Here is a 19,679-nt window from a genome sequence, read left to right on the forward strand (position 1 = left end):
CCTAGCACCACCAGAGCAGGCAGACCCTCCAGCACAAAACACGAGATGGATTCTTGATGAAAATCAACCACCTGTTCTGCACAATTTGTGATAAACATTTTTGAGTGAGTGGAGCGGAATCAATTGCAAACACCGAAATATATTTGTCTAATGCATTTTCTGCTTAACCCCTGCCCCACTGTCAATAAACACCTCAATTCCCACAGTTTTGGAGTCTAGCGCCACCTCGGCTGACAGGAGAAATCGGGTACTACCAGTAAATGAAAAAAGTAAGCTTTATGGCTCCCCACCCACACCACCAATAGTAAGTTGGGGATTAAACATCTTTTTTGTTTTGTTTTCACCCTGACGCTGAACGTACGGACATATATTCACAGAATGTCCCTTCTTTCCACAACAAAAACAGACTCCCTTCATATCACCAAAGCTCTTGCCAACAGTTCCAGGAGTAGCTCCTCCTAACTGCATAGGCTCGTCACAAGGCGTAACCACAGGTGTCTCCCCACCTTAAGTGTCAAAGGAAGCCGCCACATTATTCGACAGTACGTCCTCAGGGTGAGAAACCCTAGATCTCTCTCTCAGGCATCTATCAAGACGTACAGCAAGGGACATAGCTGCTTCCAATGACTCAGGATTTTTATGAAAGGCCAACGCGTCCTTCAGCCTCTCAGATAGACCCTGACAGAATTGGCTATGGAGAGCAGGATCATTCCACTCCGTATCCGTAGACCATCTCCTAAATTCAGAGCAATAGGTCTCCGTGGAGCGCTCTCCTTGCCGTAAAGCACGTAATTTGGTCTCGGCCTGAAAGATCCAACCCGGGTCATTGTAAATAAGACCCAAGGCTCTAAAAAATTCATCTATCGACTAGAGGGACTGTGATCCGGTCAGCAGAGAAAAAGCCCAAGACTGGGCGTCACCTTTAATCAATGAAATAATCATACCCACACGTTGACTCTCATCCCCAGAAGAGTACGGACGCAGCTTAAAGTACAATTTACACGACTCCCTGAACCAAATGAAATTGTCGCTACCCACGGATAATCTGTCCGGGAGGGCAACCTTTGGTTCAGGGCAGGCCTGGTACCCACCAACGGAACCAGCCGCCTGTGGTCTCTGAATCTGCAAGACGGTCGCACGGAGGTCTGCTACCTCCAAAGACAGACCCTGCAGCTGTCCGACCAGTGCAGACATAGGATCCATAGCTGCACTGATCCGAACAAAATGGCGTTTTTTGGGCGGTTGATAATGTCACGAATACAGGGGAGGGACACAGAACTAGGCCTCAAGGCTAGGGAGAGGGTAAAGATCACCTCCTAGAAAGCCCCTAAACCTGGCCCTGACTCCTGTCAGTATGTATAGACCCTAAAGGTGGGAAAACACATACGCCGGAACCTAGACCCTAGGAGCCCTGAAATGCCCTAGGTAGTGGCAGGAAATGAGACCACTGGTTTATTCCCAGGTGAACAACCAGCGTCTCCCTGAGGCCTAGTAACAACAAGCACAAGGGAACAACCAAATACAAAGAGCAGTACAACTTATCTTATAGAAAATGGATGAGCAGGAACACAGGTAAGGTCCACCCACCAACTCTTACAAATCCAAGCGGAGAATATCAACCGCATGGTGTGAAGTGTGAGACCAAACTAAGTAGGAAATGCAGTAATGACCACGGGCTGCAGCTGACAAGAGGTGTGGTCATTACCAAACCACAACACTGAGAATCAAGAGACTGTCAGTTAACCACGTGCAGTCAGTACCTCCGATCTTCTGACCTCTGTCACAGAAGGTACCGTGACACTTAGGCTGGGCCGCCATTAAAAAAGGAGGTCCGATCTAAGCGGTGCACGGGTCCTCCATGCAGCGGAGAGCTGGGGGCTCGGCTCTAACATGAGAGCCGCGCTCCTGCTGTAACTGCCCGCACTGGCAGGAGTGCCGATCTGGGCTGTTTAACCCCTTAAATGCCACGGGCAATGGCGCCCACCACATGTAAGCGGTGACAGAGGAAGCAGACTCCCTCTGTCTCCCATTGGCACCTTGCAAATGAAATCATGGGACGTCAATTTGCATAAAGGCTGGCTGGGGCCTGGTATAGGCCCCAAGGCGGCCTTCAGTGCTTTCCAGCAGGCTATAGGTATATAAAATATTGCCTGTTATAGTCCCCTTCAAGTGGTAAAAAAGAGTTTAAAAAAAATATTAAAGAAAAAAAATTCCCCCAATTTTTTTTTTTTAAGTTGCAAAAACAAAATTCCCCCCCACCGATCAGCTGTTTGAGCTGCTGCCTTCTCTCTGCTTTTCCTAGGCCGAGTGACGTCATGTTTATGGGTCACATTGTCTTGGTGCAGCTCAGCCTCATAGAAGTGAATGGGGCTGAGCGCCGCACAACCGCTATACAGTGTACGGCACTGTGCTTGGTGAGCTGAGAGAAGGCCGCAGCACTCACAGGAGGACCAGTGCGTTGTCATACAGCTGATCGGCGGGGGTCCCGGGTGTTGGACCTCCACCAATCAGATACTAATGACCTATCCAGAGGATAGAAACAAGCTTTTATATTATCAAACAATACCGCCATACCCTGCTATATTGGGTTCTTTTAGTTTGCGTATGAGGTTCTTGTCCGGGCGAACACCCTGGGAAATGATCCAGTTTGTTACTCCCTAAAACCTGCCCCGAATGCTAAATACTACCGCTCTTAACTGCATGTAACCTGAGGTTTCATGCCAGACTCGAGGTGGACGACGTGCTGCTGCAGGACGCCGCGTGTTTCCTCTCTACTGCCGGTAACACATTATTTCTGCGGACAGCGATGTGTATAGTGACTCACTGCTATATGTTTTTCCGTGGTCGAGAGCACTTGCACACGCTCTCGACCACGACCTACTTTCCACGATCGGCATGGCTCTTATTTTTAGTTCTTATGTAACATAATAAGTAGAAAACCACAGGGCGCTCGTCCTTCCACCTCCTCACCAATCAGTGGGCGCTTATTTTAGGGCATATTGCAGCCGAATCCTCCCCGTAGAGGGAACCGCAACCTGTGTAATACATGTTCTGCTCTGTATTGTCAAGCGATGGACAAGCTGTATACACGGACTTCAGTGGGAATGCTGGGGGCGTTCACTCTACAGCTGGCAGGACTGAATGCAGCTTTGGAGAATAAATAAATGCAGAACTAAGTCAGTCCGTATTTGTCTGTTTTAGAAAAAAAATCCATATTTTTGGATTTTGAGGTAAAGAATGTCATGTCTCAAATTGCACACATACTTTTTCCAGCTCACCTGTCCGGTCTGTATTGCTCCCGACTTCTGAAGCCTTGGGTGAGTCCCAGTTAAGGCAGCGCAGAAGATATGAGGAAAAAACGGCTTCAGATTCAATGAAAGTCCTCTAAAACTTCTCCTTTATTTTGTATAATAAATGGTACAGCAGACACATCCACTTTGCATACAGTGATTGTTAACGCGTTTCAGACATATCGTCCTTAGTCGTAACAAAGTATCACGATGGAGAGCATGAATGTAAATGTGCATTAGTCCCTCCTCTCGAAAACCAAGGGGAGGGAAAAGCCTCCACCATTGGTCACTCCATCATGATTTTCACCTGTTACCTAAACACACATCATCAAATTGTAGATGCTTATCACACCACGCTGAGGTCTTTTCACCAGATTAACCCTTGTTTTATCTAATCATGAGACAACGATTGTCTCCACATTTGGGCTTCAAAACTCTGGTCAGAAAAAAAATAAAAACGCGCTGTGTGAACAACAAACTACCTTATAAAGCATATGGTAACTAACACTTATATGGCCTAAACCCTACACCATAGAAATCCTCTATACAGAGATCCATTTGAGCCGCTTGGGAAAGCATCTATTCACTTACATTTGCCACATATTATTGATAGATATACAGTACAGACCAAAAGTTTGGACACACCTTCTCATTCAAAGAGTTTTCTTTATTTTCATGACTATGAAGGCATCAAAACTATGAATTAACACATGTGGAATTATATACATAACAAACAAGTGTGAAACAACTGAAAATATGTCATATTCTAGGTTCTTCAAAGTAGCCACCTTTTGCTTTGATTACTGCTTTGCACACTCTTGGCATTCTCTTGATGAGCTTCAAGAGGTAGTCCCCTGAAATGGTCTTCCAACAGTCTTGAAGGAGTTCCCAGAGATGCTTAGCACTTGTTGGCCCTTTTGCCTTCACTCTGCGGTCCAGCTCACCCCAAACCATCTCGATTGGGTCCAGGTCCGGTGACTGTGGAGGCCAGGTCATCTGGCGCAGCACCTCATCACTCTCCTTCATGGTCAAATAGCCCTTACTTTCAAAGTTTTCCCAATTTTTCGGCTGACTGACTGACCTTCATTTCTTAAAGTAATGATGGCCACTCGTTTTTCTTTACTTAGCTGCTTTTTTCTTGCCATAATACAAATTCTAACAGTCTATTCAGTAGGACTATCAGCTGTGTATCCACCTGACTTCTCCTCAACGCAACTGATGGTCCCAACCCCATTTATAAGGCAAGAAATCCCACTTATTAAACCTGACAGGGCACACCTGTGAAGTGAAACCATTTCAGGGGACTACCTCTTGAAGCTCATCAAGAGAATGCCAAGAGTGTGCAAAGCAGTAATCAAAGCAAAAGGTGGCTACTTTGAAGAACCTAGAATATTACATATTTTCGGTTCTTTCACACTTTTTTGTTATGTATATAATTCCACATGTGTTAATTCATAGTTTTGATGCCTTCAGTGTGAATCTACAATTTTCAGAGTCATGAAAATAAAGAAAACTCTTTGAATGAGAAGGTGTGTCCAAACTTTTGGTCTGTACTGTACATGACATGAGCTCTTTTTTCAAGTTTAGACCCGCAGGAACTCTGCTGTTGAGCCTGAATATCCAATACGCCTCACGAAGGAGGAGTTTTCTGCGGTGGTCATCACCTCGCAAAGGTGCAAAGACCCTTTCCACTGCAAAGGCACAAAAGCCATTTGTCCTGCGGGCATGGACCTGTATAAAGTGTCTCGCTACATTGGAAATATTTATAGCAGTTGGATATGTAATATAGTTAAGATGTTCCAGTATCCTATTTTTAAATTTACGTATGGTACTTCCTACATGTATAAGATCGCATTCTGTGCAGCGGATAATATATACCACGCCAGTGGTATTACAATTAATATAGCTCTTAATTGAGAAGCTACAAGAGAATGGTCGAAATTCTCAAAGGTTTGTATTGGAGCAACATAGTTACAAGTTTTGCAGGGGCTGCCACCACATTTGGTGAAACCCCTATAACTAAGCCAGTTGTATTTCTTATTGGATGAGAATAATGAGGGTGACAGGGTGCTGGACAACGTTGGGGCCCTCCTTGACACTATTCGACATCCAGATTTTAATGCATTATACAGTATCTCATTGTCATATAGAATTGGCAAACAGCCATTTACTATATTCCGTATTTTACTGAATTGTTTACTGTATGTTAAGGTCAAGGTAGGGACAGAGTCCAGACCCCCGCCACCATGATCATTCCCATCTTTCACCCGGTTTTTACCATTTTTTCGGCCATCTTTGCAACCAAAGAGCATATAAAAAATCAGGTTTTTTGCATTGCTATATTTTTGCCTCTCTGGAGCATCCAGTCTGGATAATTTCTAGCCTTTAATCTTTTGTCTATCATAGTGCATTCTTCTTCAAAAGAGAGAGGAGAGCTGCAGTTCCTTAGGGCCCGGATATATTCACCCACAGGGATCGCTTTAATGACCTGTAGCGGATGATGGCTTCTTGCATTAAGTATGGAATTCCCCGCTATTTCTTTTCTGTAAGTTCGTGTGTGTTCTATCTCACCTGGATAACCAGTAAGTGTCAAATGCAGGAAATTGATACTAGATTTTTTCCACCGTACACGTGAAAGAATGTCATGTCTCCTCCGAAGTATCTGTGATGGCACACCTGCCGCCGGCCAGGGCCTGGCACAAAAGTCCCACAGGAAAGGTAGATTTTCTTACTCTCATCCTTGTTATTTAGGCTCCCTGTTCAGGACTGATGAGCTGTGAAGAGTCGCCATGTTTTCTGCTTCCTTATTTTGGGATTGTCTGGGGTCTGAATTAATTTTAGGACTGGTCTGGGGTTTAATTTTAGGACTGATCATGGGGTCTGAAATCATTTTGGGACTGTCTGGGGTCTGGATTAATTTTAAGGACTGCCCTGGGATCCAACTAATTTTAGGACTGGTCCGGGGTCTAAATACATTTTAAGACTCATCCTGGGTTTAATTCTAGAAGTGGTCTGGTCTAGAAGAGTCTGCACTTATTTTAGGACTGATCTTGGGTCTGAAATACTTTTTGGACAGGTCTGGGGTATCGGTTATTTTACAAATCGTCTGGGGTCTGAATTAATTGTTGGACTGGTCTGGGGTCGGATTAATTTTAGGATTAGTCTGGGTTCTGAATTAGAAATTACAAATGAATGTACAGCCAAAACCAACATATTCTTCTAGGATAGAACATTACTGTATTTTTTACTTTATAAGATACAGCCCAGGTTTTAGAGGAAAAAAGTAAGAAAAATATATTTTTCATTAAACCTCACGTCAGACCCCTATCAGACCTCCATATCAGACCCCCATCAGACCTCCATATCAGACCCCCATCAGACCTCCATATCAGACCTCCATATCAGACCCCCATCAGACCTCCATATCAGACCCCCATCAGACCTCCATATCAGACCCCCATCAGACCTCCATATCAGACCCCTATCAGACCTCCATATCAGACCCCCATCAGACCTCCATATCAGACCCCCATCAGACCTCCATATCAGACCCTATGAGACCTCAGATCAGACTTCCGTGCCAGACCCCTATCAGACCTCCAGATCCCCATCAAACCTCCATGTCGGACCCTCCATTAGACTTCACATCAGACTTCCATGTGAGACCCCCATCAGACTTCCATGTCAGACCCCAATCAGACCTCTCTCTCTCCAGGTCCGGTGGTTTCTGCAGAAGTCACGCTCCCTTGTCTTCCTTGGTCCGCGCTGCGCTGTCATGTGACTGCATGCAGCGCTGGGTCACGGTTCGCGGACTACATCCTGACGCTGTACGCGGCCAGGACCTGCAGTGCAGAGCAGCCCCAGGGAAGAACACCGGGGGGGGGGGGGGGGGTATGGGAAGTGCTCACAGCGCCTCACTCCCCCGCTCCCAGTGCATACTGGTGAGCGCTTCTTTCATGGAAGCGCTCAATAGTGTTCACTTTATAAGACGCAAGGCCATCCCCCCCCCCCCCCCCCCCCACACACACACACAAACACACTTTTGGGGGGGGGAAAGTGCATCTTATAATGGAAAAATACGGTATATAAAATGACGCCATCTTTTACACTTGCCACCACCTTCATGCAACTTGATTAGAGTAGAGATTATCAACAAATATTACAGGAAATTTCGACTTGCCCATTAGTCCAAAATATAGTGTTAAAAAATCGGCGATACATATAACCCGACATGAAAAATGCGCAAAGCTGCGCCGATCCGCTTTTTAAATGATCAGGGACTCCAGCTAAAGGTCCCTGTACACGGGACGATATTACAGCAGATTGTCGGGAGAGAAGCGTTCCTTCCCGACAATCTGCTGATCGCTGGTGGAGGAGGCACATTTACATGTAGTGTGATCTCCTCCACAGTATGGGGAGCAGTGATCGCTAGTGTCATTGCTCTTCCCCATAAGGACTCCTTGTTCGCAGGCAGGAGATCGTGTTTACATGGCACCATCTGCTGCCGGTAAATGATCATTTTTGAGTGCGCACAAGCGATCAGATTTGCTGATTCATCCGGTAATCGGCAGTACATTTACACCGCCCGATCATTGCTAACGAGCGTTAATCAGGACCAGGCAGTGTAAACATCATCACACCTGGACCTGTCAAAGCGCAGAGGGCGCGGCGGTTGCGGAGAGATCAGAGCCTCTAGGTGTAATGGCGACGCCCCCGTTGCTCCTAGAGGCTCATTTGCAAAACACCATTTTTCTCAGCAATGCGGACACATATGAACATGGGACCAACACAGACGCCTTCAGCTGCCGAGCGCACATGTAACTGACTACGTATTGTCTACATAAAGTCTGAGCGATGTCTGCAGAAAATGAAAGCACAATCCATTTCCTGACCCTGCAGTCGGTGAGCCTCAGAGATGAAGCCTGCTCCGCTGCCAGCGCCTCTGCCTCTCTGTGCCCTTCTGATCAGTAAGTGACCCTGTGCCACCGCACTGCCGGGATCCAGAGACCTGGGTCTGGGGTCTGTATTTAGGAGGATTTCTTCTAAGGGGGGGGGGGGGGGGGGTCCGATTTCTTTAATAAGTGAGTCCGGTGTCTGTATTAAGGGGCATCCGAACTCTGTAATGTTCTAGAGGTCTCTAAAAGTGTACGGCCTCCCGGGGTCTACATTCATACAGTCTGAGAGTCTCTCTGTTTAGGGGGTCTTGGGTCTATATTTCAGAGGTCTGAGGTTGTTTAGTCTGGGGTCTGTATTTTCCTACAGGGGTCTCTATAAGTGTATGGTCTCTGGGGGTCTATTTACATGCTCTGTATTTGTGCGGTCTGAGGGACTCTTTATTTTGAGGGTCTATCTTTCAGAGGTCTGGGGTCTGTATTTCTAGTGTTTTGGTCTAGGGTCTCTATTAGTGTATGGGCTCTGGGGGCCCTTCAGAGGGTCTTTTTCATGCAGTCTGAGGGATTCTTTGTTTAGAAGGTCTGGTGTCTATATTTCAGGGTTCTGGGGTCTGATTTAAGCTAGGTCTACATGACGACATTTGTCGTGCAACATTTTTTATAATGGCAGTATAATGCGACATGCTGCGACTGCGACTGAATTTTCTGCGACTGTTGCGTTGCAGTCGCAGCATGTTGCAGTGCAACACCATAGACTGCCATTATAAAAATTGTCGCGTGACATTAGTGCAACAAAATGTCGCGCGACAAATGTCGCCGTGTAGACTTAGCCTGAAGGTCTGAAGTCTGTATTCTTCTAGGGCTCTGGTTTGGGGACTCTATACATCGATGGTCTATGGGGGTCTATATATTTAGGGGATCTGAAGGACTGTTTATGGTGTCTGGGTCTATATTTCTGAGGTTTGTGGTCTGCGTTTTTTAGGGTGTTCTGGGGTCTGTATTCATTTTGGGGTGTGATGAAGGGTCATATGTACTACAATAGATTGGGGGCATGTCCTATATAAATGGGTGGGAATCAGGGCACATATTCTGCAGGGGGCGAGCTTCTCAGAAGTCGTCTCTTTCTGACCATTGGAACTTGAGCTGCTGAGGTTTTCCAGCCCAGACTGTGATAAAGTAAGTGCCCCCTACACGGAACTACTGGTTGCTTGACCTTCAGCAGCAGGAATGGCGATTGTTAGGAGCAAAGGCCATATCAGCATTGGGAAAAGTATCTGCCCCCTAGAGCCCCAGCGATCAGTCACTGAGCGGGAATCTGGCAGCAGGCGCTCACTTTCTCTGCAGCGCCACCACAGGTGAAATGATGCATTACGCCATACACATGTGAATGGACTTCTTGGGTCCTCCAGAGCGAGAGACACTCTTGGCAGCCACTCTGGCTATTAGATAAGGTCCTAAACAGGGACCTCGGTTCCCCCTTTAAGGACTTGCTAATTCCTGTCATCTTATTACAGGTTTCTCCGGAGCCCTAAATATCACGGTCCCCTCAGAGCCGGTGCAGGGGTCCGTTGGTGACTCTGTCCTTCTGCCGGTCACGTACAGCCTCGCTCAGCCTCCGACCACTCTGCAGGTCATCTGGAACCATGACAATTCTATCGTCCTGTTTTCAGAGATGACAATGTGCGGCACCGAGACACCTCAGGCCCTGAGGATTTGCGACGAGTATCACATTTCGGTGGGAAGGTATCGGCACAGGGTGGTCTTCTACCCAGAAAATGCCTCCCTCCTGCTGAGGGGCGTCCAGCGGAATGACTCGGGGCGATACACGGTGACCTTTCAGGAGCTGAACCAAAGCAGATCCATGATGCTGGTCGTGCACGACCCTGAGGCGACATCCAGCGACCCGGGTATGAAGCCCTGAAAACCAACCATTCTGACTCATGTAACAATGTTTCAAAATGTTCATCCTCACAGCTGGGTGTTTGTTACCATGCACCAGCGTAAGCCATCCTCTGGGTGCAAAGCACAAAAGCCGCAGGGACCTCCTTATTTTCAGGGACTCTGTCAGGATCTTACTGTCAGAGAGTGAATAGCCATCATGACCTAGTGCCGCTCACACAGCTGGGTGTTTGTTACAATGTGTTCATGCATGCAGACCTCCTTCACCACACATCTGTTTCCAGCCCTGGACTCTTGCGCGGTTGCGATGCGGCACTAAGACTGTGCTGTTTAGGCTACTTTCACAGTTTTTCCGGTACAGAGTTCCGTCCTAGGGGCTCAATACCGGAAAAAAACGCATCAGTTTTATCCCCATGCATTCTGAATGGAGAGCGATCCGTTCAGTATGCATCAGGATGTCCTCCGTTCCGTCCCTTTTACGGTATTTTCTCCGGCCAAAATTCCGGAACACTTGCCTTATCCGGCATTAATTTCCAATGAAATGTATTAATGCCGGATCCGGTACCAAGTGTTCATGAAATTGCCGCATTGACGGATCCAGTTTTCCAGTCTGCGCATGCGCAGACCTTTAAGAATATGGAAAAATAAATACCGGATCCGTTTTTGCAGATGACACTGGAGAGACGGATCCGATATTTCAATGCATTTCTCAGATGGATCCGGATCCAGATGATATCCGTTTGCATACGGATTTCCGGATCCGGCAAGCAGTACTTCTAACGCTAGTGTGAAAGTACCCTGAGTCGGTCTGCTACTATCACACCTGCGTTGTTGTTTTCCGGTATTGAGATTCGGCAGAGTATCTCAATACTGGAATTAACAACGCAAGTGTGAAAGTTGCCTAAACAGTGCGGTCTCATTAATTTAACGACAGCCAGCTGCCGCCCAGACAGCCGCGAGGTGCTTGACTGCAACGCAGTCGTGTTGCAACTGTTGCTAGTTGTTACCTAAATCGATACATTGTAACGAGCCCTTCAGCTGTGAGAGCTCACATTTTACCGATTTGCCCCTCCTCTAATTTGCCCCTCTATATTTTACAGATTTGCCCCTCCTTTAATTGAAATTCCAGGAATAACATGGGCTCGGGTCTGGGACAGGAGAGAGACACGTGCTGCCCATGTGATTAGCTGATAATTGTCTGCATTGTAACAAACCCTCAGCTATGAGACATATTGGGCCAGGACAGGTTTCCAGCCTTTAAACACAAATGTTTCCATTCCCTGACAGCAAACAGAGATGTTGAAAGGCTATGGACACCTTTGGGGCTATTTTTTTAATGATCGCATTTTACTCATTTTGGGCAAAAAAAAAATAATGTTTTTTTCCATTTGGTCGTTATTAAAAATATTCAGCCATTTGTGAGTTTCAAGGGTCTGTTTGCAGAGTATCACTTCTCTGTCATCTTATTGAAGCCTTATCTCTGATCTCCTGACCCCATAAACATTCATTATAGCTAAAGTGTTAATGAGATCAGGAGATCAGAGATGAGGGTTCGCATGAGCCGTCAGCTGACGGGACAGAGAAGTGATACTCTGCAAACATTTTTACCCAAAAGGCTGAATATTTTTTTAATAAAGACCAGATGAATAACAAAAGTTTTTTAGCCTAAAATGAATAAGATGCAATCATTAAAAAAGGTGCCCATAGCCTTTAAACATCTCTGCGTGCTGTCAGGGAATGGAAACATTTGTGTTTAAAGGCTGGAAACCTGTCCTGGCCCAATAAGTCTCATAGCTGAGGGTTTGTTACAATGTAGACAATTATAAATTAAACACTTGGGCCAGACCCGAGCCCATGTTATTCCTGGAATTTTAATTAAATGAAAATATGATTTTTAGCCCAAAATGAGTAAAATGCTGTCATAAAAAAAACCATACCCTGAAGTTCTCCATATCCTCGGAATGCCCTGTGGGTGAGCGGATACATATATCACCAGTTTCTCCTATGTTCTGTTTTTTTTAGACTTGATATATTCCCATAATGAAGAGGACGATGGACGGCGCGTTATCCGATCCCTGGCCGTACGAGGAATGTGTGCGGCCATTTTCATTCTGCTTATGATTGGTCTGCACTGTACGTGGTGGAGACAGGTGGGTGTCCTCTCCTCACCATCCACGTCAGTGTCCACACATACACCACACACATTACATTTAGGCCTCTTGCACACGAACGTTTCTGCATCCGTTCCGTGCATTGGGGACCGCTGTACGGGCAACGTCCGTGATCCGTCCGGGACGGATCGAGACCCATTCAACTTGAACAAGTTCTATTTTTTTTGGGGTGCAGAGGCATGGACAGAAACATCACGGAAGCACTCTGATCCGTGCTTCTGTGTGGTTCCGATCCGTGCTTCCGTTCCGCATCTCTGTGATTGCGGACCCATTCAAGTGATACGGTCACGGGCACACAACGTTCGTGTGCAAGAGGCCTTAGCTTGTAAATAGCATTGGGCATCGATTTCCTGCTGTTACTGTAAAGAATCCCTATATTGCCCTCTCCCATCCAAGAGTCTCTCTCTGTATCTCGCTATTCACACACTAAAACCCGATTGACCTTTGGGAGCAGCTTGCCATTGGGGCGCCGCTCATCAGTTTACAGCTGACTGGGATCTACAGACACTTCTCCAGTTTACAGCAGCATTTACAGTTTTTGGTATTTGTCCTTCTGTGGAATATTATACAATTTTTGGAATTTTTCTGTCTCTTTTACAGGTCAGAAAATATCAGACGGAAATTATTTGAAGATAAAAATGGGAAAAAAAGAAAATTATTTTATTTTTATTTTTAAAAGTGTAGCAAAATAATTGCAGAAATAAACTTTTCTTATAATGGTTGGGAACTTGGGAATTCTATCTTCTAACATCATACCGCACTGTGCACCAAAAACAGCAATGTCCGCTCCAAACCCTGAGAAAGACTATCTGCTTGACTGCTGATTACTGGGTGACCTAAAAGTTATGAGGCCTATAGAAAAAGGAAGCCCCACACTGACTTGCATCTAATGCCTGCAGTGACGCTCTCATTACATCAGCCTGTAACCAACACTAGAGGGAGCTCACTACATACAGATTATACAGCCACCACTAGAGGGAGCTCACTACATACAGATTATACAGCCACCACTAGAGGGAGCTCACTACATACAGATTATACAGCTACCACTAGGGGGAGATAACTACATAGAAATTATACAGCCACCACTAGAGGGAGCTCACTACATACAGATTATACAGCCACCACTAGAGGGAGCTCACTACATACAGATTATACAGCCACCACTAGAGGGAGCTCACTACATACAGATTATACAGCCACCACTAGAGGGAGCTCACTACATACAGATTATACAGTCACCACTAGAGGGAGCTCACTACATAGAAATTATACAGCCACCACTAGAGGGAGCTCACTACATACAGATTATACAGCCACCACTAGAGGGAGCTCACTACATACATATTATACAGCCACCACTAGAGGGAGCTAACTACATACAGATTATACAGCCACCACTAGAGGGAGATCACTACATACAGATTATACAGCCACCACTAGATGGAGCTCACTACATACAGATTATACAGCCACCACTAGAGGGAGCTCACTACATACAGATTATACAGCCACCACTAGAAGGAGCTCACTACATACAGATTATACAGCCACCACTAGAGGGAGCTCACTACATACAGAGTATACAGCCACTACTAGAGGGAGCTCACTACATACAGAGTATACAGCCACTACTAGAGGGAGCTCACTACATACAGAGTATACAGCCACCACTAGAGGGAGCTCACTACATACAGAGTATATAGCCACCACTAGAGGGAGCTCACTACATACAGATCAGACAGCCACCACTAGAGGGAGTTCACTACATACAGATTATATAGCCACCACTAGAGGGAGCTCACTACATACAGAGTATATAGCCCCCACTAGAGGGAGCTCACTACATACAGATTATAAAGCCACCCAGGGGCGTAGCTATAGGCTCATGGGCCCTGGTGCAAGAGTTCAGTTTGGGCCCCCCCTACCCTCAATACCGTTTCATAACACCACCAGACCCATGTACGCCTAATGGCAGAACTAAAATCTCACAGAGAAAATACATTTCGATCCAATAAATGCATAATAATAAGGATGCCATAAGTAGTAAATTCTTATTTTTTATTGAAAATGCCACGGGCTACCTGAGCATTGTTTCTGACCATGTCCATCCCTTCATGACCACCATGTACCCATCCTCTGATGGCTACTTCCAGCAGGATAATGCACCATGTCACAAAGCTCCAATCATTTCACATTGGTTTCTTGAACATGACAATGAGTTCACTGGACTAAAATGGCCCCACAGTCACCAGATCTCAACCCAATAGAGCATCTTTGGGATGTGGTGGAACGGGAGCTTCGTGCCCTGGATGTGCATCCCTCAAATCTCCATCAACTGCAAGATGCTATCCTATCAATATGGGCCAACATTTCTAAAGAATGCTATCAGCACCTTGTGGAATCAATGCCACGTAGAATTAAGGCAGTTCTGAAGGCAAAAGGGGGTCCAACACCGTATTAGTATGGGGGCACTAATAATTCTTTAGGTGTGTGTATATCTCCATCACCGGGTGTGGAGCACATTCCTGTTAGTTTAGCTTTATGACAGTGAAATATGATAGGACTGTGTACACACTGCTATCAGCACAGGTGCCGGTCACACAGAATACCTAGTGGCTGGGAGCAGACGGGTCAGACAGATAGGACAGCATTCTTTTGTGTGACCGGCACCGGTGCTGATAGCAGTCCTATCATATCTCACTGTCATAAAGCTAAACTAACAGGAATGTGCTCCACACCCGGTGAAATGTACCACAATGTGGTGTCTGAAGAATTTTTTCACTGCACATTTATCAAATTTATTTTGCCCTGATTTTAATTGCTAATATATTTACAAATTAAATTCAGGGCGAAATTTGATAGATGTGCAGTGAATTTTTTTTTCAGACAGCACATGGTGTGCTGGACTGACCCATCAACCGGCTATATACGGACGGACTGGTAATATCGTATATAGCCGATGTATGGGTCAGTCCAGCATTATTGCACACAAGGCTCACAGACACTGCCTACCCCAGGGCCAGTGCCCGTGCCTGGCGCACACACTGCTTGCCTGTGGCCTGCCCCCTGGCACACACACACTGTCATTAATTTAAGTGCCCAGCGCCAGTCAGCAACAGACAGTCACAGTGGGCATCACGTTGGGGGCCTGGGCCGCTGCCTGCAGCCTGCCCCTGGCAGGCTGGCACAGTGGCATGCACCCACACTTGCTTGCAGTGCACTGCCCCTGCCTGGTGCAGGCCCACACACTGCCTGCCTGCGGCCTGAGTCTGACCCTTGGGCCTGGCACACACTCCACACACACAGTAAGTAGTGTGCCCACTGCCCAGTAACCACTTCAGCCACAGAATTCAGAGTCCCAGTCCCACCACTCACTCCATGATCCCAACTTCCCAAGACCGTCCCAATCCCATTCCATTGCCAATCAATCCCATTCCCCATCATCAAGCTGGCCTGGGCCCTGCGCTGCCGCCGCCTGCCATGCTGCTTCAGTCAGAGACAGACAGTAGAGAGTGAGTGACACTGACACTGTAGTCAGTACTAGAGACTGCGCTGCCGCCGCCTGCCATGCTGCTTCAGTCAGAGACAGACAGTAGAGAGTGAGTGACACTGACACTGTAGTCAGTACTAGAGACTGCGCTGCCGCCGCCTGCCATGCTGCTTCAGTCAGAGACAGACAGTAGAGAGTGAGTGACACTGACACTGTAGTCAGTACTAGAGACTGCGCTGCCGCCGCCTGCCATGCTGCCACTCAGTCAGAGAGTGACACTGTACAGTTACAGTACTAGAGAGTGAGACACTGACAGTCTCAAAACTCACCTCGCCGCCAGCCACCGCACGTCCGCACTGCCACTGCCGCCTGCTTCTGAGTGTGACTTGTCTGACTGGGAGCCGGAGATGCGCGGTAACCACGCCTCCGTCCGGCTCCTCCTCACTTAGTCAGACCCGACATAGACAGACAGCGCTGCGCCGTGTGCACTGCCCCCAGGGCGGGCCCTTAGCCGGGATTTTGAATAGGTGGCGGTGGGGGGGCCGTGGGCCCCCCTGGCTCAGGGGCCCGGTCGCAATTGCGACCGCTGCGACCCCTGTAGCTACGCCACTGAAGCCACCACTAGAGAGAGCTTACTACATACTGATTATACAGCCACCACTAGGGGGATCTCACTACATACACAGTATACAGCCACCACTAGAGGGAGCTCACTACATACAGATGATATGGTGGCTGTATAACCTGTATGTATTCAGCTCCCTCTAGTGGTGACTATATAGTCTATATGTAGTGATCTCCGCCTAGTGGTAGTTGTATGATCTGTATGTAATGAGCTCCCTCTAGTTGTGGCTGTATAATCTGTATGTAGTGACCTCCCCCTAGTGGTGGCTGTATAATCTGTATGTAGTGAGCTCCCTCTAGTGGTGGCTGTATAATCTGTATGTAGTGAGCTCCCTCTAGTGGTGGCTGTATAATCTGTATGTAGTGAGCACCCTCTAGTGGTGGCTGTATAATCTGTATATAGTGAGCTCCATCTAGTGGTGGCTGTATAATCTGTATGTAGTGATCTCCCTCTAGTGGTGGCTGTATAATCTGTATGTAGTTAGCTCCCTCTAGTGGTGGCTGTATAATATGTATGTAGTGAGCTCCCTCTAGTGGTGGCTGTATAATCTGTATGTAGTGAGCTCCCTCTAGTGGTGACTGTATAATCTGTATGTAGAGAGTTTACTCTAGTGGTGGCTGTATAATATGTATGTAGTGAGCTCCCTCTAGTGGTGGCTGTATAATCTGTATGTAGTGAGCTCCCTCTAGTGGTGGCTGTATAATCTGTATGCAGTGAGCTCCCTCTAGTGGTGGCTGTATAATCTGTATGTAGTGAGCTCTCCCTAGTGGTGGCTGTATAATCTGTATGTAGTGAGCTCCTTCTAGTGGTGGCTGTATAATCTGTATGTAGTGACCTCCCCCTAGTGGTGGCTGTATAATCTGTATGTAGTGAGCTCTTTCTAGTGGTGGCTGTATAATCTGTATGTAGTGAGCTCCCTCTAGTGGTGGCTGTATAATCTGTATGTAGTGAGCTCCCTCTAGTGGTGGCTGTATAATCTGTATGTAGTGAGCTCTCCCTAGTGGTGGCTGTATAATCTGTATGTAGTGAGCTCCTTCTAGTGGTGGCTGTATAATCTGTATGTAGTGACCTCCCCCTAGTGGTGGCTGTATAATCTGTATGTAGTGAGCTCTTTCTAGTGGTGGCTGTATAATCTGTATGTAGTGAGCTCCCTCTAGTGGTGGCTGTATAATCTGTATGTAGTGAGCTCCCTCTAGTGGTGGCTGTATAATCTGTATGTAGTGAGCTCCCTCTAGTGGTGGCTGTATAATCTGTATGTAGTGACCTTCCTCTAGTGGTGGCTGTATAATCCCTATGTAGAGAGTTCACTCTAGTGGTGGCTGTATAATATGTATGTAGTGAGCTCCCTCTAGTGGTGGCTGTATAATCCCTATGTAGAGAGTTCACTCTAGTGGTGGCTGTATAATATGTATGTAGTGAGCTCCCTCTAGTTGTGGCTGTATAATCTGTATGTAGTGAGCTCCCTCTAGTGGTGGCTGTATAATCTGTATGCAGTGAGCTCCCTCTAGTGGAGGCTGTATAATCTCTATGTAGTGAGCTCCCTCTAGTGGTGGCTGTATAATCTGTATGTAGTGAGCTCCCTCTAGTGGTGGCTGTATAATCTGTATGTAGTGAGCTCCCTCTAGTGGTGGCTGTATAATCCTGTATGTAGTGAGCTCTCTCTAGCGGTGGCTGTATAATCTGTATGTCGTGAGCTCCCTCTAGAAGTGGCTGTATAATCTGTATGTCGTGAGCTCCCTCTAGAAGTGGCTGTATACTCTGTATGTAGTGAGCTCCCTCTAGTGATGGCTGTATAATCTGTATGTAGTGAGCTCCCTCTAGTGGTGGCTGTATAATCTGTATGTAGTGAGCTCCCTCTAGTGGTGGCTGTATAATCTGTATGTAGTGAGCTCCTTCTAGTAGTGGCTGTTTAATCTGTTGTCACGGTGAGTTGTGGGGGAAAACTCCACTCCAAACACCGATAGGAAATGGGAACAGAAACTAGGCCTGGACACACAGGTAAGGGAGCTGGTGGCCATAACTCACCCTGTAGAACCCTGGAAATAGTGTCAGGACTAGAGACGACCGGTTCCTCCACTAGAAGGATGAACCAGAATCTCCCTCAGGCCTTTAAACAAAGGAAAGAGGAAGACAAAACTTACTGTCATGTTCTAGCGCGGGTCCACCTGACCCCTAGAACATCTACCAAAAGGTTTTCAGTGATGTTCGAGTAGGAGTCCACCTGACCCCTAGAACATCCTATAACAAAAGTATAACACAAATACACACACACGCAGATGACAGTGAGTAGCAAACTGGAACGGCAGGTAAGAAACCAGTGGCAAGAACTACCATTGGACCAAGAGCACTGATAGACTGGGCTACTTATCTGTCGAGGCTGATGGCAGAGACACCAGCAGTCCACAAAACGACTGGAACCCATGCATTCGAACTGTAACCCAAATACCATACAGGACACAGTGCAAACAACAAATACAGAACCCAACACACCAGTAACTGCCTGGAAACCCATGCGGAGAGGATGCATGGCGGCCTCAGCTGCACACTGACTCGTTCCCAAGAGCCCTCTCACCGAAGGCACTGACAGGGGAAATATCTAGCATCCATGCAGGACTATACACACCAGAAACAGACCAGACATGGGACAACAACTAGACATACAACACCAGGGAGGGCTGGCAGCCTTAGTCCTGGGGGGCAAATCCAGTCAAGTGGCCCATTTTAGCCCCGCCCATTATCGAAATCCCCTCCTACATATAATAGGCCGCTCCCAACAAACACTGTACAGATGACATTCTATAGTTGAGACTGAGGCCTGTTTACACATCATACGGAGGAGGCCTGTCCCGGGGCTGCACTGCCGGGACAATAGACAGCCGGCTACAGCCAGGAAGCTCCTCCGCTCTCCTCCCTCCCCAGATCCTGCTCAAGGCCTGTGGTTCCCCCCACCATCTGCCACCCGCCCGTGGCCTGCTGCCCCCTTTGGCCGTCCTCACCCAGCTCTGAATCCTCCTTCTGCAAATGGCAGGGGGAGGAGCCGGAGCATCTCCTCTCCTACATAGCGCCCCATACCGCTTACATCCAGTGATGTCACCTTTGTTGTAGACGTTCTCTTTCCTCATCTTCTCCATTCAGACCAGACCGCCATGATGATTCTTCAGCCATCTCCCGTCTCTGCAGAGATTGAGAAACAGACATTAGTTTCCCACATTTCCATCATCTTTACATCTTCTGAACACCCTTTCCTACCACCCCCAATACTGTGCCCGCTGTGCCCCCAATACTATACTGCAGAAACAGTCCCCCTGG

At 47.1% G+C, this 19,679-nt stretch overlaps 1 protein-coding gene across 1 annotated transcript; it reads left to right on the forward strand.

Moving 5' to 3' along the window:
• The first annotated feature begins 8,183 nt into the window (after positions 1-8,183).
• On the forward strand, positions 8,184-12,967 carry LOC121002033 (HEPACAM family member 2-like). Its single transcript, XM_040433332.1, has 4 exons — positions 8,184-8,257; positions 9,697-10,089; positions 12,104-12,231; positions 12,853-12,967. The coding sequence occupies exons 1-4, from the start codon at positions 8,206-8,208 to the stop codon at positions 12,880-12,882; spliced, it is 603 nt and encodes a 200-aa protein (XP_040289266.1). The 5' UTR covers positions 8,184-8,205; the 3' UTR covers positions 12,883-12,967.
• The last annotated feature ends 6,712 nt before the right edge of the window (positions 12,968-19,679 follow it).

This window comes from Bufo bufo, chromosome 5, assembly GCF_905171765.1.
Source record: "Bufo bufo chromosome 5, aBufBuf1.1, whole genome shotgun sequence".
Taxonomy (NCBI): Eukaryota; Metazoa; Chordata; class Amphibia; order Anura; family Bufonidae; genus Bufo; species Bufo bufo.